This window comes from Melanostigma gelatinosum (genome assembly GCF_949748355.1).
Source record: "Melanostigma gelatinosum genome assembly, chromosome: 9".
Classification (NCBI taxonomy): domain Eukaryota; kingdom Metazoa; phylum Chordata; class Actinopteri; order Perciformes; family Zoarcidae; genus Melanostigma; species Melanostigma gelatinosum.
This window is the reverse complement of record NC_136642.1, coordinates 14,117,563-14,139,655: the sequence shown is the minus strand read 5'-3', so window position 1 is coordinate 14,139,655 and position 22,093 is coordinate 14,117,563. Positions and strand designations below refer to the sequence as shown.

Here is a 22,093-nt window from a genome sequence, read left to right as displayed (position 1 = left end):
TGAAGATTCAACCATAAAAAGAATGTTTGGGGGAAGTGTGTGAGGAATTCATGCCTCAAGGCCATGTGTGAATGTTTCTCTCTGGAGGGATGGTGTTGAAGCTTTACCACAAAGTTAAGGTGGTGACTAGAGTTTGGTTTCCTTACCACGCTGGAGCCCTGCTTGGTCCAGGCCAGGGTCAGAGGAGGGTTTCCAGTCCATGCACAAGTAAAGGCTGCATCCATCCCTATATCCACCGTCATTGGCTTAGGCTCCGACAGCAGTCTGGGGCCAACTAGGGGGAAGCGACAAAGAGACAGCCAGTTACAATCAACAAGAGGCTGCTTTTACAACATACCTCGAGAAAAGTGCAAAATACACTGCTTAGCCAGACTGTATAGAATGTTTGTCTGAAGTTCAGCTCACATTGGACATCGACCAGGGTGCTGACATTGGTGCTGCCCACAGAGTTGGACACCTCACAGGAGACGGGGTCTGTGAAGTAAGAGTAGTCCACTGTCACCTCAAGGCTGTCCCCATTTGCCTCAGAGATGGGAACTCCTCCTTTTGACCACCTGGGACAGATGAATAATCACATTATACAGTCGCATTAGTTCAGGGAAGGTACTTAGCCATGCGCGTCAAAGTGGTTATTAGCCGATTCATGGCTTGTGCCAATCACAATCAAACGCTGCCAATCAAGCAGCCCATTTAGCCCTATGAATCTACTCAGGACTTGCATGCTTGTACTCCTCCTTTCTGAATTACATCTTTACTCCAGTTGGCATGTTGGCAGCATATAATGTGTGGAAGTAGATGCAAGATTTTGCTGTATCATCATCTCAGACTGCTGGCTCTGCATGGATGGTGGCAGGATCAGAGTGAAAAATGAAGATTAAAATGGATGGCTACCTGTATCCAGTGATTTCAGGATTGGCCGAAGCAGAGCAGATGAAGAGGACCTTAGCTCCCTCGGTCACCGTCTGAGGCTGGACTGACAGAGTCACTGAAGGAGGGTCTGTGAAGAGGGAGACCTTTATGTTGCTGACACGCATTGGCACCATTCACATTTTAACAGAATCAAATGTGCTTTACAGATTACTGTGCGTAGCATGCACTCGGCCACAACGCTGCAATATTTTGGTGGTCTCTATAGGAAAGCTGAAGCCGGGACACTCACGCTGGACATTGATAGTGATCGACGTCTGTCGTCCAGCTGGGGCAGCTGGGTTAAGAACCCTGCAGGTGTAGGTGCGTCCAGAGTCGCTGTCCTCAGGAACGATTGGAAGCATACTGACAGCCGCCTCCTTCTTTCCATCCTCAAGCAGAGTCTGTAGAGTTGCAAAACAACTATTAGATTGCTCCTGTACGTCCGATCAACAGTTAAACAAACTATACTTTTAAAGAGAGACTTCATTACAATCGACCAGAACAGAGCATCAGCTCAATGGCACACAAGTCACTTGCCGTTTGTGACCGCACCACTTAGGAATATCTCTATGACACTGCAGGTCCTGTTTTTTCTTGTGCATGGCGTTAAAATTGTCATCCCGTTCTTGGCATGGCAGTTAAATCATATATTTTATGATGCAGCAGGGGGATATTGTGCTGTTCCCACATTTCTGAGAGTGTTCCCCGTCAGCGCTCCTTGTTTGTCATCATCTTTTAAATCTATTTGCTGCTCACAGAAATCAATACGCCTAAGTGAGGAAAGGTGTAGATTCTGAGGATATCGCTCACTGCTCTCTCACTTTTCTCCCTCTCTTCCTCATACACACACACACACACAAGGAAAAAAAACTGTGATGCCTACGGTGCCTGTGTGTCTGTTTTTTTGGGTGGTGACAGTGAGGAAGAAGTGTCACACATCTTAGGAAGACAGAAAGGCCAAGCTGAGATTTTCCCCTGGACAGCCAAATCAATGGATGCAGGCTTTCACTTCCTCAGCCAGACACAGAAAAAGCACTTTATGCTAGATCAAATCACATCACTGCCTGACACCACCCCTCACTAAGACAAAGCTGTATCTGCCCCCAGTCTCATCTCTTAATGGTGGAAATAATCTCTGTTTTTCTCAAAGCTATCTCATTAGTTAACTCTATATTGTTTTTTTCATGTATTCTTCTTTTCCCCTCCTGTCTTCTCCTCCCTCCCCCCCCTCCAATCCTCTTCCCTCCCTTCTCACTGCAGGCTCTTGCCTCCTTAAATGTGGCGTTTAGCGTCGTTTAGCGTGGTCAGAGAGCATGAAAAATGTGACACTTTCCCAGCCGTGGCTGGCTTACGCTCCGGCGCATCCCCATTGTGTTTCTGCATTGTTGTGGGTTATTTCTTCTCTGCAGAAACTCTACTGTATGAAACACTCATGCCTGTCTGAGCTTTGGCATGCTCCAGTTATGCTGTAGTGTCGCTGCATTAGGGCGCAAAGGGGGGTGGAGGGGGTTAGCGAAGGCGGGGAGGCAGAGGGAGGGAGGGAGGGAGGGGGACTGCAGAGAGAGAGAGAGAGAGAGAGAGGGAGCAAAGAAATTGTGCGAGAGATGGGTGGTGATAGAAAAAAAAAAAACTGTGAGACCATGGAAGGAAGATGAGAAAAATAACAGTATCATACCCTAAGAGAAAATATGTTTGATTTGAATAGCTTTGCATTTATTTCTCTGCGCTGTTACGTGTTGTAATATTGTGTGGTTGTTAGTGTTTGAATGATAATGCTGTGTTCTCACTGTACCTTGGAATAAATTGCCGTCTCCATGACCTCTCCATCTCTGTACCAGGTGATCTCAGCAGCAGGTTTGGCTCCTGAGGCTCTGCAGGTGAGATTGTGTGGTGTGTGGGCCTTCAGACGTACAACGGGGCCACCCTCCACCACAGGGTCTGAAGGAGGAACTGTAAAGCAGAACAAACATACCACTCAAAACAACAACAACAAAACAACTCATTACAGCTCCGGGCCAGCACAGAGCCACAAAAAGGCCATCTTGTTATTGAGCTTGCTGTTGCTCTTAGCTCAGCATCAATATATCGCAGATGCAAAAGAGGGAAACAATATCTCCTTATGGCCATGTGTCTGTTTAACAAGGTGTAGTTTCATACAAGAGAAAAGACCAAGAACGTTTTTTATTTGGAAGAGAAACAGGCTCAACCACATTTATTTGCTTTCTTGGGACTAGCATTATTACTCTATTTGCTCTTACTGTTGCAGAGTGATGTTTCAACTGAATTGCTTATTTGTTCATTTATTTGCATGGTTTCGCTCGCACCACTGGCAAGCCAAGCGTGCCACCCCTGATGAAGGCGTCTATCTCCCCAACCAATATCAGAAGGCGTAAACATGGGATTTGTGCTGGCCTTTCTCGCTCCCTCCACCGAACCAATTTCACTGTGTGTATCTGAATTGTCAGAGGTCCTTCCGCTACCGCTACACGGACACTAATGGAATCCGAGTGCTAGGTGATTTTAATTTCCATGCCGATTCCCCTGACTGCACTCCTGCCGTTGACTCCTTTGACTGTGCAGGATTGCTTTGGTCTCATCTGGCCACATTGATTTACACACACACACACACACACACACACACACACACACACACACACACACACACACACACACACACACACACACACACACACACACACACACACACACACACACACACACACACACACACACACACACACACACACACACACACACACACACACCCCCAAACAAAAACACACACACACACACACACAGGTTTGTGCACCCCATTGCTTTTTAACACTTATGTCCAAACGTAAACATAAACCGCAGGTTACGAAACAATTCACCTGATTTTCTTTATATATTTATGAAATGCATATAATGTTCATGAACCAGCAGATTTGGTCTTTCAGAGTGCATTAAATGTAAAAGTGGCAGTTTCATCAACTTTGCGTGCTGCCTCTACATGGGTATCTGTATGGCTGTGTGGGCATGTGGTGAGGGCAGTGCTTTGTGCTGCTCGGTACAGCTTTGACAGTGACACGAGACACGAGAAGGTGGGCAGATGAACGGCTTTCTGAACCGATTTCATTTAGTTGAAATGTTCCTACGTGCCGCTTGTGATCGCTATCTGCTTGCCTTTCCATGACAACCCTATCTGTACCGCTTGTCAGTCTCACGAACACAGACTGCACACCTTAATAGCAACAGATGGATTCAAGGACAACAGGCTCTGTGGTGAAAGCTTTGCATTGTGTTGTGGCAAAAGCTGATTAACTAATTACCGGTAATAGCTCCTTCTGTAACTTTTCCCTTATCTCTCTATCATACTTTCACACAGTTGAGTATGGATAATTGACAGGACAAATTAATAGAATGATGTTCCTTTGCATGCCACCAGATGCCAGCAGTGCTTTGCCAATTCCCAATGCCTCAGGACCTGGCCCTCACCCCCGCCTCCCACCCTCCACCTCTGAACGTCTCTGTGAAGAAGTAGATCATTCACATCATATTAATGTAAAAAAAACGCCTTGCCGTTGACAAATGTTGTGGCTCACTGTAAAATGTGCTAACTGTGCAGACCCTGACTTTCAAGCGACTACTCAAGTCATTTGTGACTGCAGCAATCACATTATCCGAGACATCCACAGTCTTGATTATCGCTACTGAGAGCAGAGGGTTTCTTTTTTTTCTCGATAAATCTCTTGGCTGAGCCTTGCCTGGTTTGAATTATACTTTCAGGACATGATTTAAACCAGGAAATTAGATTTACAATGAGGTTATCTTTTGAGTGGTGATAAGAGAATGTTTATGAATCGCTAATTTAACAGCATTTAGGTGTATTTTTTATTTGTCTCTGTTAAGATGTTCTTTAAATGTGATTATCTTGTGCATTGCACGTGTTGTTTGTAGATTTGCCTCCATGTTTCTGTGTTTTGTGATGAAGACACTCCCCTGATTGTTCCCAAGCGCTGTGAGGATCATGCATGAGCTGTGTATCTTACCTAGTACAGTGAGCTTGGCACGATGGGAGCGCAATCCCGCCTGTGTAGCCTGACACTCGTACACCGCGTCATCCTCCAACTCTGCCGAATCGATCAGCAAGCTGTGCTCGCCTGATAGCGGGTCGCCCATTAAAGAATACCGCGTCCAGCCTGCGTGAAGCCAGCCCAGAGAATAGAGTCAGAGACAAACAAACCACCCAACAACCAACACATAATGAAAGGACCAGACTTGTGTGTTGAACAAAGGAGTGAGAAACGTGGCAAGGCTCTTTAAGACGCAAATGGAAGCATGGAGCACCTCACCGAGCCAGGCATTGAGCCGTTGTGTTAGCGGAGCAGTGCGAGACTGGAAATGCAACACGTGAGAAGGCTGCTGCATGAGGAGTCTGTCCTTTAAAGGCAGACACAATGAAGATTGGGTGGCTAAGGTCAAGAGGAAGCCTCTCTACCTTCTCTCTAGTCTGCCACACATTTAAATGTCAGCGCATGACAAAAGCCAATTGATTATCTACCTTCCTACAAGACCCTTAAAATGCTAAACAACAAATTAAAGTTCTGTGTGTGCAGCAGTAGCCAACCTGTCTGCAGTACATTGTTCTCTAAACATTCATTTGCGTAAAACTCCAGTGGTTGACATAGAGAGAGACTTGGTTTGTAATGAGACCTGGCATTGATCGTGGTAGACGGAGAGAGCTATAAACACACCGAAAGCAGTAGAGAGACAGAGAAATAAGAAGTAAGTGATAATACCTGGTAGGTCTCTCTCTCCACCCAGTGCCAGGCCATCTTTGGTCCATTGTACCATTCCCCGATAACCCACAATGACACAGGGTAGAGTCACCGCCTGACTGGATACAACCACCTGGTCCTGGGGTTGCTGGGAGAAGTAGGCTGCTTTGGTGGCTGCTGTGAGAACAGAGAGAGGGAGCACGATGTGAATAAAACATTTCTTAGAATTCATATTTTCATGATGGTCAATTCACACAAGAATTCACAAAATAGTACAACAATATATAGGTACACAGAACACTGGTAATGGTATTTCAGAGAATGTAGTGGCTGTAGGTTTCTGCAGTGCCAGCAGAGCTGTTGCATGAGAAGAGTGAAACTTGCACTGTAACGGGTGTGAAAAAATAAGTAAGTATGAAAGAGGGCAGACTGTTTCCATGGCACTTTCTGAGAGAATATGAACAAGGCCGACGTATGAAAATATATATTTTTTCCCCCCCATGAATGTTGCTTCTAAAAGGAAGAGTCAGCGGCACCTCATAACTTATTTAAGTCTTTCTCAAGACCATATGGTTCTATGCTCGCTGACGTGAAGCAAACACACTTCTGGGGAGGAAAATCCGCCACTCTTTCAGTGTGCTTTTTGTAAAAATGGATGTTAAACAATCAAAACTCCATTAAAGTTCCCAGGGGACCCATCCGTTTGAACCTGCTGAAAGTCAGCAGAGACACCGGCAGCCATTGGCTGGCCTGCCTTCACACGCATGCAGAAACGCGGCGTGAATACGGTTCCACGCTTCCAACTGTTTGTGCCACTATGCTAAAGATTAAGTGTTAGAAACACTACTGGAAGGGGAGGATGGCAAGACTCCAGAGGTAACTAATCTGCAGGAAGAAGGTGGGAGGAGAGGGAGAGAGGCAGTTGGTTGGTTATCTAAGTGGGGTGTCTGTTTGCGTCGGCAAAGAGGACTTAAAAAAACCTTCAGTCATTCTCCTTCTCTCTTTCTTTGTTGCTTGGTGGAGAATGGAAGGGAAGGGGGACAGAGGAAGATAAAGATGGTTCTATTCAGGCAGTGCTAAGCCCCCCCTGAACTGCTTCTCTTGGTGGGAGCGCTTAAACAGACAGGGTTGTGCCCCCCCCCCCCCCCCCCCCAAGCAAAGAAAGCTGCTGAAAGGAGGGCAACATACGGCGGCCAGAGACGCGCTATTGTCCCCTTGTCCCTCTCTTTTAATAGGCCTCTTCATTTCCACTCAATCCTGCTAAATGCAAGTTTAATAGCTTTTCAATAGCAGCTTTTCCCCCCAGAGGGTAGCTGGGATTTTCTCTCTCTCTCACCCCTTTTCTCTTCCCCCGTCTCTTCCCCCTCTTTCTCGCTTCATTCTCTCTAGTTTTCCTTTCTTTTTGAAAGGGGGGCTTCCGAGGTTGTTGGCAGTGTTTATTCCGCACTCAATTATCCACTTCATCTCGGGGTGCACCATGGGCTGAACCCTGCCCCCCCCTCGCCTCCCCTCTCTCCCTTTGCACCCTCCCGTCTCTGTCACCCGACAGCACAATTGAAGCCGCCAAACAGTGAGTTCATCAGGAACGTGAGTTCTCCATGGCTCATACTACTGTGGTTCTCAACAACTGCCTCAAAAACCCATTTTCACATGCACCCATTCTTTCTTCCTCTCCATCTGGGCCAAAAGAGATGTTAAGAGCAAAACAGAAAGAAAGACCACAAAGCAATTCGTGAGTAAAGTTAGTTCACCAATAACGTCTCCCATTTCATCATTTTACCAAGCGTCTAAAAGGACTATTGAGCCGTGGGTGCAAACAGGTATGTGTGTCACGCACTGGGGATCAAAGGAGCGTCAATGAGAAGTGAAACATCTTCTCGCTTAGGCTATGAGGCATTTAGCGAAGGCTGGCATTTTCCCATCATACCTTCAAAAATGCTGTTTTTCACAGTCTGCCTGCCTGTCCTTAACATTCTGCCTTTTATGAGCTGTTGAACATTTTTATATGCCTCCCCTTGCGGAGCGACTTAGGGATTTTCCTCTTTGTACTTGCAACAGGACAAACATTGATTGCAATTAAGTATCTTGCCCAGAGCATCTAAATGTTTACAATAAGCAATAATTCTCTGCATTGGTTGATTGTTTGGATGAATTGCATGCACTGAATTGTTTCTCTAAACCTCACCCACATACAATTTCTCACGCTCGCATATGGCAATTAACGTCACACGCACACACACATACAAATGCAGGCGCACATATATAGACTACAGAGTATGTGCTGTAGCGAATGTCTTCACACCATGAGAGTGATTCAGTGCTATCCAGATCCCTTATTGAAAATGCTCAACAGAACATCTCGAATGGCTAATGACTCATGCCAGATTCCTTTAATTCCTCCTTGCTGAATTTGGCAATTCTTTGACGGTGTATTAGCAGCTTAATTACATGAATACATTTCTGACGCGGTGAGAGGGAGGAACAGAAGCAGACAAAGAAACAGTGGAAGAGAGGCAGTCAGAAGAAGTAGGGAGCTGTGGGTGTGAGGAGACTTGCTCTTGGTGTGCTGCAGTGCCACATACACATACAGTATATATGTGCACAAACACCGCAACACTTTCGCTTTCAGTGTTTTCACCAGACTCAAAATGAGGAGCCTGTCTGTTGGCTGCAATTGAATCAGTCGAAAAGAAGGATTTGAATCCCCCTTGAAATGCTAACATTTCTGCAGTAGATGTGAGTTTATTTACCATGTCGTCTTGAACATTACGCAGGTCAATATGTGCAGCGTAGATTAGTTGTACCACATGCAGTGTGCTTAATGTTACTTTAAATGCAGTTCAAATTTAGTCCTCATCACAAAAAAAATGCAACATTCACTCTGTTTCTTACCTTTGCTGTGTGTGTGTGTGTGTGTGTGTGTGTGTGTGTGTGTGTGTGTGTGTGTGTGTGTGTGTGTGTGTGTGTGTGTGTGTGTGTGTGTGTGTGTGTGTGTGTGTGTGTGTGTGTGTTATTTTCCATTCCCCAGTAACAAGGTCAAAACACATTTGGCCTGATATATTTTAATCCGGATTTCTCAAAATGGAATATCATTTCACGCTGCTGGATGCACATGGGGCTAAGTTTATGTGTGCGCGCATCTCTGCCCGACTGTGTGGGCTCGGTGTGTGTGTGTGTGTGTGCGCGTGCGTTTGTTTCTAAAAATGTGCTGTGATTGTCTGTGTGTGTGTGTGTGTGTGTGCGCCAATTTGAATGTGTGAATGAGGGTGGGGCAGTGTTAATAGGGAAAGCGACATGTCAGGCACTGGAGGGCACATTTAGCAGTTACTTTGACACAGTGACTTTGCTGTCTCTGTCACATGGTTGGAGTTAAGTGCAAAACAGCCTCTCTCGCTTGGACACAACCTATCAAAGAGCTTTGTGTCGACCTCACTGCCTGCACTCTCTCTCTCTCCTTTATCTGTGCTGATAGTGATACATTCACATCAGGAAGAGATGGACAGATGTCCGCAATGATCCGTCCACCACTGGACATCTGCCTTGATAGAATTAGTTTGAACCAGTCACTGTGTATGTGTGTGTGTGTGTGTGTACACTGAGAATGTGTGTGTGTGTGTGTGTGTGTGTACACTGAGAATGTGTGTGTGTGTGTGTAAGTGCCATCCAAGTGCTAAAGACTTGCCATTAGCACTGAGACAGTGATAATGGCAGTGCAGATGACCTTTAGATAAAATGGGGATCTAACACCCACTACAGTGCATTTACTACCAAGTCACCACAGTCATAATCTCTTATGCCAATTTGGTAACCTCACACCCAAAAAAAAGTCCACGCCTTGAATCAATTTAACACAGCATTCAAAAAGTCAGGTCCTTCCAATAAAACATAAAATAATGTCAGACTCTCTTCTGCTCGTAACAGCTCAGGCAATGCACTATGTTCATCTCCGCGTGTTGTTACAATGACACTCAACTACATGGCCATTCACTCTAAGAGGCTCCGAGCTGCGTTCGCAGATAGTCCCTATTTTAGTCCTGATTTTATTCCATGTCCTCATTCCAATCCAGTGCAAAGAGTGCAACATCCAGTCCTGTGGGGTCTATAAATAAAAGTGCTCTCAACTTGACTGGACAATTTGCTCTTTGCAGCAATAATTCAAAATGTTAGAAAATAGCGCCTGATATCTACTTGCGCTTCCCCCCCCCCCCCCCCCCCGGTGGTGAAGGTAGAATCCTGCAGCCAGTTCATGCGAGCTTTCCACAATAAGAGTCAGAGAGAAGAAAATTGGGGGGGGGTGACAGTCCCAGCACAAAACAAGGCAATTGGCAAAAAAGTGTCAAGCTTGGAACAAACAACCCCTTTCCCCAAATGCCATCCATTGTGCCTTGTCTAGATAAGGCTCCTAAATCGGGCTGGAAAATGCAAGCTCCATTTCTCTCTGTATGGAATTATTATCCCTTTGTTTGAGTCAGGCTCTTTTGTCTTCCCCTTCCTGTGTGTGTCTGTGTGTCTCTCTCTGTGTGTGTGTATATACAAACGGATAGTAGTGCTGATGTAGCTGAACCAAAGATGTCCCAAAGGGGACCCTGCACCCATCTCATGTTTGATCTGGCTACTAAGCTCATTACAATGACTCCTACAGAACTTCTGAGGGCTTGAAGGGGACTAATAACAGATACCACCCACCAACTCGTGGTAGTGTGGCGCCCAACACGAGCACTGCATGTGTGAGGAACCTCTGTGTTTTTCTTAGACTTGGACCGTCGCGAACTCCTTCAGCCTGTGGCTCTGCAGATGGCCTCCTCTCTCGTAACTTAGTGTGTCCCGGCCTCTCTTCAATCCTTTCTCTCTCACGTGGCATTCCATCTGCACTCTCACCCACCCACTCGCACTATCTTTTTTTCCCATTCTGCATTTTGTGTGCCCAAATTGCAGTCTAACAGCTTTTTAAGAGCGGTTTTGCTGGAGTTTAATCCTCCTAGCCTCCCCTTTCAGCCTTTATTCCATTGTGAAAATCTTGGCTCAAACCTAGACCCGCTTAACTACCCAGCCCCCCCTGCTGCTGATACCCCCACCCAGGGCATTTTCTCCCATTCCTCTACAATACAGCCCCATCCTCTCATTCCTCTGTTTATCACTCATTCGTCTACAGTCAGTGAGCCATGATCCCAGAAATCAATGTCTAGCAGGCCCCCTTTGAGTTATGTAAGGTGTTGCTAATTGTTGATTTGCTTTCTCCATGGCGCTTTCTGCCACCACTCTCCTTTTCCGTGTCAGCTGTCATCCCTTGCCAGCATCTCCCTTGCACTTTCTCGCCCCATCGCTTCCTCTCTTCTATCCTGTATCCCCTGTCCCTTTCTCCCGCTCTCTGCATCCCTGGTGTGAAAATCACAGGGGTTTGTGTCAGCTTGTCAACAAAACACTCAAGAAAGCGGAGAAGGCGAGGGAACAACAACAAAAAAGAGCCACTACATGTTTCGAAAGACCGCAAAAAGTGAGGTGAGGTAAAAATGGAAAAAGTGGGCTCCTGTCAACTTCCAATTGCAAGGGAGTGGGCCATGAAAAGGGATTGATGGAACGTTGTAATCAGTCTGTCTCCGAGGCTGTCACCACGAGGTTTTTCTCTGCTGGAATAGGGCACTGCACACATCAGGGCAGCAGTGAGGCTGATCGCATGGGCGAGCAGCGGCAGAGTCTCTCCCCGGGTACCTGCTACAGCAGATGCAGTGGATAGAGTAATAGAGTGGTATGCATACAAGGAGGGGGAAAAGGGAGGGAAAAAAGGAGGAGGCTGTGGGGTGGGTGGGGGGCAGACCAAGAGTGCTGATGTGACATAGTCAGTGTGTGTGAGTGGGGATGGATCGCGCAGTCTCTGTGCTGCAGTGCCCGACAGTGTGCCATAAATACACTAATTATTATACTGTCTTTGCGCACACACAGACACACATTCACTGTCGCACTCCCATGTCTTTAGGGTTACCAGTGGGCAGAAGCATCTCTCTGAGCTTTTAAACAGCCCCACCCCCCTCCCCCCCACATACTCTGAAGCCAACAGCCAAAGAGCTGAGAGCTGACTCCATGTAGACAGATAGCAAGTGACTGGCTGGCTGGCAGGAGGACAGGAAATAAAAAGCCATATAAAAAAAAGCGAGAAAAGGGGAGGGAGCTAGTGGTGGCAGTATGAAATTGTCTGTACACATCAGCCAGCAGTGTTGACAAGATGTTGATTGAGCTAGTCTTGTCATTTTGTGTCATTCCTGCTTACCCCCTGGTGTTTTCACTGCAAGACAGCTGCTGGCTGGATCCGTGTCACAGTTCCAGCCCTTTTCTGTCCCCATTGCTTCTCTCTCTCTTTCCTTGCTGTCTCTGTTCCCAATTTCTCTCTCTGGCTCCCTCCTTTCCCCAGTGTTTGGATGGAAGGGCTTTCAGATAATTTACTGTGCTTTTAAATCATTAACTTCTAGTGCTGTTTGCAAAAGCCCTGGTTTAGTGTGGGCACAACAGCTGACATGGTGGATAAAACGGCAACGGTGCACAGCATGTGACGGAGAGGCTTGTCAAAGACTGGGCAGGGATACAGTTCAAAAAAGTAAATCTTTTCATTTCCGGCTTCAGTCATGACAAGTAAACAAAACAAATATGAATAAATAATAGATAAATCAACAAAACAATGAAGAGATCATGTTAGAATTGCCACCATCTCTTGCTTTTTCTAAAAGGCGGTGGAAATGAAAACAAAGGAATTCTCTACATAGATTCTGTACTGGGACTCTGGGCCTAATGCCCTGGGGTGTCAATTAATTTAGTCTAGGGATTTGCGGCCTACTCTTCCTAATTGAGCCCAGTGGAGACCCCCTTGGCTCTTCACGATAGGAAGTAGTGCGTTTCATAATTAATACTTTCCCCCCCCCCCCTTTATTATTTTTATTTTTAATGAGGGTGGTAATGTTGTAAATGTATGCATCTCATTAGAGTAAAAGGGCCATCTACGCCATTGTTCACTTCTGCAGTGTTTGCTGCTGGTGAGATGAATAAGCGAGACAACCTCATTCAGAAGCAGCAATGGCACATTGAAGTCAAAGCTGCGCTTTTGTGTACGTCTGAATATAAAACGCAGCGAGCTCAATGAGAGTCTCATTAGTGTTGCTTAATATGTGTGCTTTTTAAAGCTTAGAGGTTAATGCCCGACTTGCCTCCATTTCACTGGAGCTCTCTTTAATTTGATGCATAATTCTTTTTTTGTCAGCAGCTGACAAGAGCCTCTTCAGAGAAAGCAGCTGAGCAGTATTGTGAACTCCGCATCCAACAGCAACACAAAGGCCCAAAAACACTTCTAATTAAACCTGTTTAAATGTTTCTCTTCTCCTGCTCCACATTACAGTACCGTAGATATTTCTGAACTATCCTATCTTCCCATCTCTCTGTCCAGAGAACATAACTCCTGGCGTTTAAACAAATTACCTCCTCTCCCAGGAGAGCCATGGATCCACAGAAAACAATAAGTGTGTGATTCACAATGCTGCCGCCTCTCTCTTCTTACAAACGGCTTTCAAATTGCCATTTATTAATCAATGTCTGTGGTTAGTCTGTGACCAGAATTTCTCTTCCCTTTTCATCCAGGGCTGGAGAAAAGGCCAGTTTTAATTCAACATCAAATTTCTATTCTGTTCATCAGATTGCCTGTAACTTGAATCATTCTTTTAAAATTACTGATGACTAAGAGCTTCCAGAACACAAGAAAGGGAGGGGAACAATTTTACCTGCTGACCTCAATACATCCTGCTTTGTGTTGAGAAATAGAAGGGAAGGGGGAAACTAATTTCCTGAAACTCCATTTCTTAAGCGTTGATTAGTAAAGGAGCATAATTAGAGTGAAATGTGAAGTCAGGGTTTTTTTCAGATTGCGCCGCTTCCTCTAGAAAAATCAGGCCATGATTAATGAATAAATGATTAATGAGAGAACTAATTAATCAATTAATTATTAAGCAAGCATTCTGAACAAGAAACGGGTAGGATGACGGTGAACAGTGGATATAAGTGATGGTTAGGTTGTGTGTTAGAGAAAAAAGGATTTAGGGTAATCTGCCTGTTTGTTCTGTCAGTTTGTTTTGTATTCTGTCACAGGGGAGGATGAGGAAGAGGGCGGATGGGGGGGGGGGGGGGGTGGAGATCGGAAGGCTTTTAGCCCTCCGTCGTCAGCTTCCTGTGTCAGCCAGCGTCGTCTCGTCTGAGAGCATTGACATCGAAAGCCTGCATTTGCAAGTCTCCCCGCACATCTAGGGTCAGATCTTTAGGTCACGCAGTAGTGGAGACTGGCATCACATTTGCCAAGTACAGTGATGATGTTTTGCATCGGGCTGTAAAAGGCCACGCGACCCACAGTCAACACGGTTGAAAAGGCAAAGGGTAACGCAAAGTTCCCTTCTCTCACCAGTCGTCTCTCTTCCTCCCCCTGTCTTTAACTAGGACAACCCATCAATCTTTGATAATGTGCAGTGTGGGTCTCTCCTGTGTGACCAGGCTGATGAGACATCACAGCAGGGATTGGTGTATGAAATGCAAGCTCCGAATGTAACTGTGATATACTGGACCGTTTCAAGTCAAGTTTGACCTTTTTTTCCCGGATATTAATCGCTGCAGTGAAAGAATATATGTGTGATACATCCCTCCCCCAGGACACTTTATTCTTTGGCTTCTTCTATACCTTCAGTTGGTGGAGGTGGGGGCTTTTTTTATGTTATTTCTGCCAAAAGACCCCAGAGCTGCAACACAACAGGATATGGGACACAGAATATTATTTTATAAGCGGATGGGTTTGTTGTTGTTGTTATTGTAGCATTGCTCTATAAAGTTGCACTCCCCCCCCCCCCCTACAGCCTGAAACACATCCTCAAAGCGAGAACATGAGAGAAGGATCTTTCATCCCTGCATATCTTTCCTGGCGTTTACTGCTGGCCTTATTAACAGAGTTGTGAGTGACGGAGGCAGAGTGTGCTGGGAGAATCTCAAGGGGCTTTGATGGAGGCAAGCTATGGAGCTGCAGCAAGCTGAGGGCAAGATCATGCCTGCGTTTATCCGCTCAAAGTGCTTCATAGAGTTCTTTGTCCACGTACCATTTTCCCGAACACTCCTCCTTACTCCTCCATACGTTCTAGTCTATTGTTTTTCTCAAACGGCACTAGTTGGACTAGTGCTGCATTCTGTCCTAATCATACCATGGCATTGCACATTACCTCAGAGTCAACTCTGTGTGAATGGGTCTTTGTCATGCTGGGTGGGTTGGCTCATTGACTGTGAATCCCTGGACATATGGTGGCTGTGTGTTGCGATGTGTCATGGCAGAGAATGCCGTGGGTTGGGCTCTTGACCCTCGCCTGGCCTTTAACACCTTACCGGCTGCACCAAAGTCTGTGGCTTGATGAACTTAAACACTTCATTGTGCACTTTGTGATTCGGGGTGTGTTTTCTTTGGCGCTTTTACTCTGGATGAAGAATGTTCGCTTTGCAGTCGGGGCAGATGTGTGTGCTATGTGACTGTTTTGCCAAACATGTAGCACGCGCTCTTTTCTCATGTTTCAGTGACGCACACAGACGGACATACATTTTTGTCTCGAACACATTGTTTGCATGGTAGAAGTAAAGCTATACACTGGACCTGTATCTTTGATGGCCAGACTTCTACAGAGAAATCTCCTTTGTCCTGGTGCGATAAGACTTAATTAAATTTACCACCCAAACAGAACACATTACAGAGGGAAATGACTTCAGCATATATCCACGTATCTGGTCACACTACAAAGATAACACAAGCAAACTTTAAACTTCTGTAACACGTCCTCTGCCAAAACACGAGCTCTTTTTCATCTTATTGTGTCTGCAAAACAAGACTTTCTTTGCAGGTCACATCTACCGGAGAGGCCTCAGGTTTGGGGCTCTGATAAACAAGTGGAGCGTTACAGGCTCCTAAGCCCATCTGGTGAGATGATCGATCATTAGACAGAGTGTGGAGATAACTCCCTCAACCTCCCTACTGGCGACTACTGATTCCATATCACCCTCGCAGGATATGGTATGAATCACAGGAAGTTGAGATCAATCTATGTAGATTGTGCTTCTTGATTACAAATGTAAAAAAAAGCAAATCCCATTTGGCTTAGCCACGCGGATGTCTCCGAATCTGGCTGCGACTGTGTGTGTGTGTGGGGGGGGGGCATCTACCTTTTTTTTTAAATAATAGCTTTTTAACTTTCTCCATTTACTGATTGCCGATAATTGTTAAACCCTCTCTACAATCTGTCCTACCTTCTTTCATTTGCTTTGCTCAGTCCATCCTGCTCTCAAATCTCCCTTCTTGAGGGAGTCGTCTTTTAAATCTTAATTAAAACCGACTCCAAAACCCCCCCACCCTCCCAGGGGCTGGCTGAAAGCAGCTTAGAACAATCAAGAGGACGGATTAGAAGTGAGAAGAAAAGAAGAGGAGAGGAGACTCAAGACGGAGGGAAGGGGGGGGGGACAACAACGAGAATGGAACGTTACAGGAAAATATTGAGGAGAGAGAGAGAGGGAGGAATGACCCTTTTCCTTCATCCTCCTGATCCTCTCTCCTTCCCCCTTTGCGCTGTCTCTCCCTCTCTCTCAGGACTCAGGAGTCTTGGCCTGACCTATTGACATTCAGCTTCTCGGCAGATTAAGCAGCGAATGGAGCCTCTGGAAAGGGTAAACACACTGGAGGAACAATGACCAACAGGCGGCAACCTTATTGGATTCTAATTAACTGCCAGGAGAGATGGCTAGGGGCATGTTAAGTGCTGTGGGACACAAGTTAGAGCCCAAGACCTTAAGTACCACAACTCACATCACCTACACCCTCCTCCTTTCTTGTTGATGGTTTCTTATTTTCTTCATCTTCCTATATCTCTCTATCCTCCCTATTCTTCTCTCTTTCAATCTATTTGGCCGCTGTTTCACATATGGCCCATGAGAACGGCAAACAGAGACTTTTAAAAGCACTCCTCTGAGAGCTATTTGCCATCCCTCTTTCCTAGGCTCTCCCTTTCTCTCCACTGCTCTTTTTTTTTTTTTTTTAACAAGGTGGAACGAGGCTCATCCCCCCAGAGGTATAGCTGTTTGAGTTGTAACGTTAAAATAGGCTGAAAAATATGGAGAGATTATTTGATATTGAACAGATTGAATTATCTCGAGTGAGGGAGAAGGATGAAGGAGAGCAAAATCATTTTTCTGCATCGCCCCCCGGGAGGGAGTGCTACCGGAGGGAGTGAGGGAGCTAAATGGAAAGGAGCTGAAGCTCAGTTAATCCCAATTAACCAAGACACTCATTTGAGTGAGAGTCCAAGCAGGTCTCCCTATATGCGTGAACTCACTGGTGCAGTGGGTCCTCCGTCTTTGAGTGGCCCCCTGATTATGCCAACTCACAATGGTGCTGTGGTTTCTGGGGTCCCATACATGCAACCACAGGCCCTAATTAGACTGTTCTCATTAATGTCTTAGTGTGAGGGAGTGCCTTGGCCATCATGAGTGGAGACTGACACAGGAGAGAAAAAAGCAATGCCCTGCTAGAGACGGGCCATCGTCACCTCAGCAGGCATATAAAGCAATTCATTAATTGGTGTGAAAACACATATGAAGCCACACATGTGCACACACGCACTGTGACACCTCAGCGCGAATGCACATACTGATGTTATGGGTATTCCATGAACCCGTTGCTTGTTACCACATTACCTGGGATCAAAGAGGCAAAGGCTGGAAGGAGAGAGGACTAGAGGAGTCATTATTTGACGAGGAAAGTTGCAGCCCAGTGTTATGTTTGTCCCTCGGCAAACCTGGCAGAATGGAGGTTTCATCTGCTTCACAAAACGGAAGGATCTCTTCTCTTGTGACGATCATGTGAGAGTCTTTGAAATCCTCAGAGTACTTTTTTTTTTTTTTTTTTTAATCAAAGCTGGGAGCAAATGAATCGGAGCTTCAGTTCACATCCGAGCCTGGAGGTATAAAGGGGATCCACATGACCACTGTCCATTTCCACACCATTACAGCAACAGTCATGGCTGTAATAGGTTGAATTGGGCCATTGATTTCTCTCATGCACCCTCTCTTTCACCCAAAAAACTAGTCTGTGCAAGTTGTTCAGTTCCTTTTAACAAAACATCACATGCTCAAAGACAGCTCACATAAAACACACACACACATACACACAGCCAACACAATATGTCCCAGCTTGAGTTCCTGGGGAGTTAAATAAAGGACTGAGTTTAAATTGGCTTTTAAAGAACTCTCAAGCACAATCAAGGAGTTGACTCGAGCTATACTGTAGTGTGTCAGAGGACTGTTTCGAGAAAGAAGAGCAGTTAGGCTAGAGGTCTACAGTGCAGTGAATGGCTAATCTAAAGTGTGACGGCTCAAGAGCTTCTCTCAACCGCTTTCAATGGACCTCCAATCAGGCCTGACTGCCCCTCACTCTTTGGTCAGCTGTTTTAACTGGCTGGTGATTGAGTGGCTTCATTAAGGGCCTATTTATCTTCTCCTGTATGGCAGCCATGAAAGACTGGTGACATGCTCACCACACCTACGCACCGCCAACATTAGAACACACAGAACGTTGAACAACACAGCAATCTACTCCCTCAGAAGGTGGTCCTTTTCAGTTAGTTGAAAAGATGTACAATCTCTGTACTGGTTTTAACAAACTTTAAACTTCTCTCCCTCTCTTAATGGACAACCTAGCTATCGTCTTGTCAGCTTTCTTGCATCTCGCCGCCCCGGTGGTTCACCAGTTCTCTCTAGAAAATGATCCCGGGCTATGCAGCCTGTGATACCTTCTAGGAAGGTATATGGCATGTGGCTGTGTTGATGTGTAATACCGCCTGAACAAAATAGCAGGCCAGGTCAAACCATGACCTCACACAGACAGAGACCCTCCCAAACAAGCCACAACAAACAGCTTTCTGTAGACACTCTCTGCCTTTGATCTGAAGAAGCAGAGATGAGATCTGTCTCGTCTTTCCTCTCTTCTCTTTTGCCCTTTTCTATTTTTCTTCACAACATCTCCTTATATCCCTCTATCCCCTCCCGCTGAGCAGGTGTATTAAATGAGGTGACTATTCCAGCAGCATTGGGCCGCACCTCAAAGTGCAGTCTGTGAAGAGGGCTTTTCTCTCCTTTCCTCTTATCTTTTATCACTTCCATCGGCCCATCTTCTTTACTCTCCCCTTCCCTTTATCCTTCTCCATCCCTTTTACTTCTTTCAACGCGTTCCCTCGCACTCCTGAATGTGAAATAGAGAGGGTAATGCCTGTCATCTATTTGAATTCATCTACACCTCCCTGTCTATCTCCCTCTGTGCATCTCTCTCAGCCTATTGTCTATTTAGCTATACGTCTAATTATGCTGTCTCACTTATGTAATTAGCACAAAAATAAATGGCTGCCGTGGCTTAGTCGCTCCCCTTCACCCCTCCCGTTGCAGGCTCTGAGAAAACAAATTATGGAGAACAATAGGTACAAATGGCTTCTGCACCAAACCACATGATGGATGCAGCCTGGGTTCCCTCCATCTCATCCCTTCCTTTTTTTCCCCTGCCTCGCTTACTCTCTTTGCTCTCCCTCCCCTCTCCATATTTCCAGCTATATGTCTCTGTTTGGAAACAGAGGAGGACTTGAGCACTCTCTCGCCCAACTACGCTATGATTATTTGGCTGTATCATATGTCTTCCCTTCTTGGCACTGGCACTATATTCACACTGACATCATATTAGGCAAGGTCCTTTTACTACCTCTTTCTTTCTCTTTCTCTTTCTCTCTGCTCTCTCCTTCCCTTCCCCTGCTGTTGTCTCCACTGGTACTCTCCTCTCCTCTATCCTCCAGAGCCTTCTATACACCTCGACTGCAAAGCAAACGCCTTGGACTTTCTGAAGCAAACAGCCAGCATCCTGTGCCGTAGCCCCATCTGTGGATAGTCTGAGCAGGGAACAATCAGTCCCTCTCCTCCACTGCCTCGTTCTCTTTCCAGCCCCCTGGGACCTGCACAGCAGTAGGATGCCTCAGTCAGATGGGTGCAATGTGCTGGAACAATGGTTGGGCTGCTTCCTCCAGGAGGGGTGTTAGGTTCACCTCAGCCAGCTTGGGAGGCACTTAGCCATGTGTTGTTGCCCTCCTTGATGCAGCTTCACAGGAATGTGGCAGAAGCAGAAAAGTCTCCCACTATACAGCTTCCTTACCTCACTCTCATACACCCCCCTTTGCACAACTGTACACTCACACAATGACACATGCACGCACACAAACACTTTCTACATGTCCAAGTGTACAACGGAGATCTAATGTTTAGCCCGAGGTACTGAAATATCAACTTTCTATTAATCCCCCTCAGACTTGCAGTCAGGAACACCTTTGTTTTGTTTTCTTCACCTCCACCAGGCTGGAAGAAAAACAGCAGGTATGGTTTACACCGATACAAGCATATCCATTACCTGAAATGTTAGGCTCCTGGCAGTAAATCCCTTTGACCCCTCTGCCTTTGTTTTCTTTCTTTCTCTTTCCCTCCCCCCATTCTCACGCTGAGCCCATTGCCGTCTCTGCATCGCCTTTCTTTGGCCAAACAGACGGATAGGAGAGAGACACACCTTATCCTCCTCCCAGTCCAACTCGCCACCCACCTCAACCACCCACGCACCTCACTGTTCCTCACGTCTCCACACAGCTCAATAACATTAACATGTTTTGCCATTGAGGGAGCCACAGTTAAAAGCTTGATCGATAAGCTTTGACTGACACCCCTCAGTTGATAGCAAATTGGCTGCCTTCTCTAACATCCCTCCCAGGGCGAGTTTCTCAGCATCGTCCAGAATGGAAAAATGGTAATGAAAGACGTTTCTCCAACCCTTCACCCAGCCTCCTACAACAGCACTTCAGTATTTCATTGTGCAGAGGAAGAAGAGCCTGAGCCACAGAAAACCCACTATTTTGGTTAATGGTTGAGTCACTAACACAATATTAGCCCTGGGTTGAACTGTCAGGAAGGAGAGATGAAACGAAGAATAAAAGGGGGAAGAGGGGGGGGGGACTTTAAGTAACGAGTAGTTGCAGCACTTACTCCCACAAGTATACGCATTGCTTCCATCACCAATAAAGTGAGCAGCAGGCAGGCAAGCTCTTGTTTCTTGAATGTGTTTCTACCCCCTCGTTGGTTAAGGAGATGACATGTCCTGATTGCTGGAGCATCATTAATTAGACAGTTGGACTTTGACTAATCGCTCCAGAAAGGGCACACAGCCCTGAAGACGCAAAACACTCATCTCAGCTTATCATCCTCTGCCCCAGAGTGTGCCCTTGACCTCTGTGTGTGTGTGTGTGTGTGTGTTAAGGCTGTTGCTTCCGTGAGTTCTTCGTCGTGAGTCATTTCTGAGTGATGTGCACAAGCCCTGCTACACCCAGCTAAATATCTCAGGTCTCCTATTTAGTAAGTGCCACTGAAAATCTAATTGCATATAAGGAGAATAAAAAGAGGAGTTAAATAAATCACAATGCAGTGTTAAGTGAATGTTGTCTGATGGTATTCCTAACTAAACTAGTCTTTTTCCCGAGCCCCTTCTCCAACAGAGCTATCTATAATACAAGGTTAAGGAACACGGCTGGTGAAGATAACACAGGAACAGATATTGCTGCTACGCAGAAGATATGTTTCAATTTGCTGTTGGTTTCTGTGTCTCAGCAAGAGATATGAAATTCTTGTCTTGCAGGGCAGGAATTGATTGGAAAACAAGAAGGAATATGTAGTCTCGTATGTCTGCAATTTTTCCGTTGTATGTTGGTTTCTGGGCTTAGGGTCTCTTGAAATGGTGATAGATCTCCATAGAAGGAAGTGACACTTGCATTTTAGGGGGAGATCAATGCAATCCAAGTTTTTCCTAAAATAGCTGTTACTGTATAAACGTGACTGTTTGTCTTGGGGGGCTGTTTTAATCACATGCACATAATATGTTTCTCCCTCTCCCTCTATTCTTTCCATTAAAGTGTTTGTACAGAACAACAAAGAAGTTTGTGCTGTCCCCACCAGTCTGTATGCTGATGATACCGCCTGGAGTGCTGAAGAAGACTCCAGGCAACAGCAGGAAGCTGACACGGCCGCTCCATTGTCCCATTCCCTGTCCAGATCCTCCGACTGCCCCAGAGGAAGACAAGGTGAGGATGTGCAGACACAGACACAAGGAGAAAGCAAGGGACAAAAAGAGGATGGGCGGGTTACGCGGGTAGAGGTAAAAATAATACTGCAAGAGGCCAAGGGCCATCCACAGTTTGCTACCTGGCTTCTTTGGCTTCCTGTGTTGAGCCATACCAGCATACACATCCCGTTAAGTTGCTAACAGCTGATAACAAAGCCTCGGGAAATGCTGCCAAGTTCTTTAT

At 45.9% G+C, this 22,093-nt stretch overlaps 1 protein-coding gene across 3 annotated transcripts in view; it reads right to left on the bottom strand.

The window, feature by feature from the left end:
* The window catches only part of kirrel3l (kirre like nephrin family adhesion molecule 3, like), a 35,441-nt gene that overhangs the window by 6,116 nt on the left and 7,232 nt on the right, over positions 1-22,093 (bottom strand). For 2 of the 3 annotated variants that reach the window (XM_079275263.1, XM_079275264.1), the window contains exons 2-8: positions 5,691-5,846; positions 4,941-5,090; positions 2,702-2,859; positions 1,160-1,310; positions 892-997; positions 406-554; positions 147-274 (exon numbers count right to left, since the gene is read on the bottom strand). In XM_079275263.1, the coding sequence (XP_079131389.1) occupies positions 147-274; positions 406-554; positions 892-997; positions 1,160-1,310; positions 2,702-2,859; positions 4,941-5,090; positions 5,691-5,846 (998 nt within the window). Of the gene's footprint in view, positions 1-146; positions 275-405; positions 555-891; positions 998-1,159; positions 1,311-2,701; positions 2,860-4,940; positions 5,091-5,690; positions 5,847-21,740; positions 21,791-22,093 lie in introns of those variants that run through there. The other variant, XM_079275265.1, reaches the window with a different exon arrangement.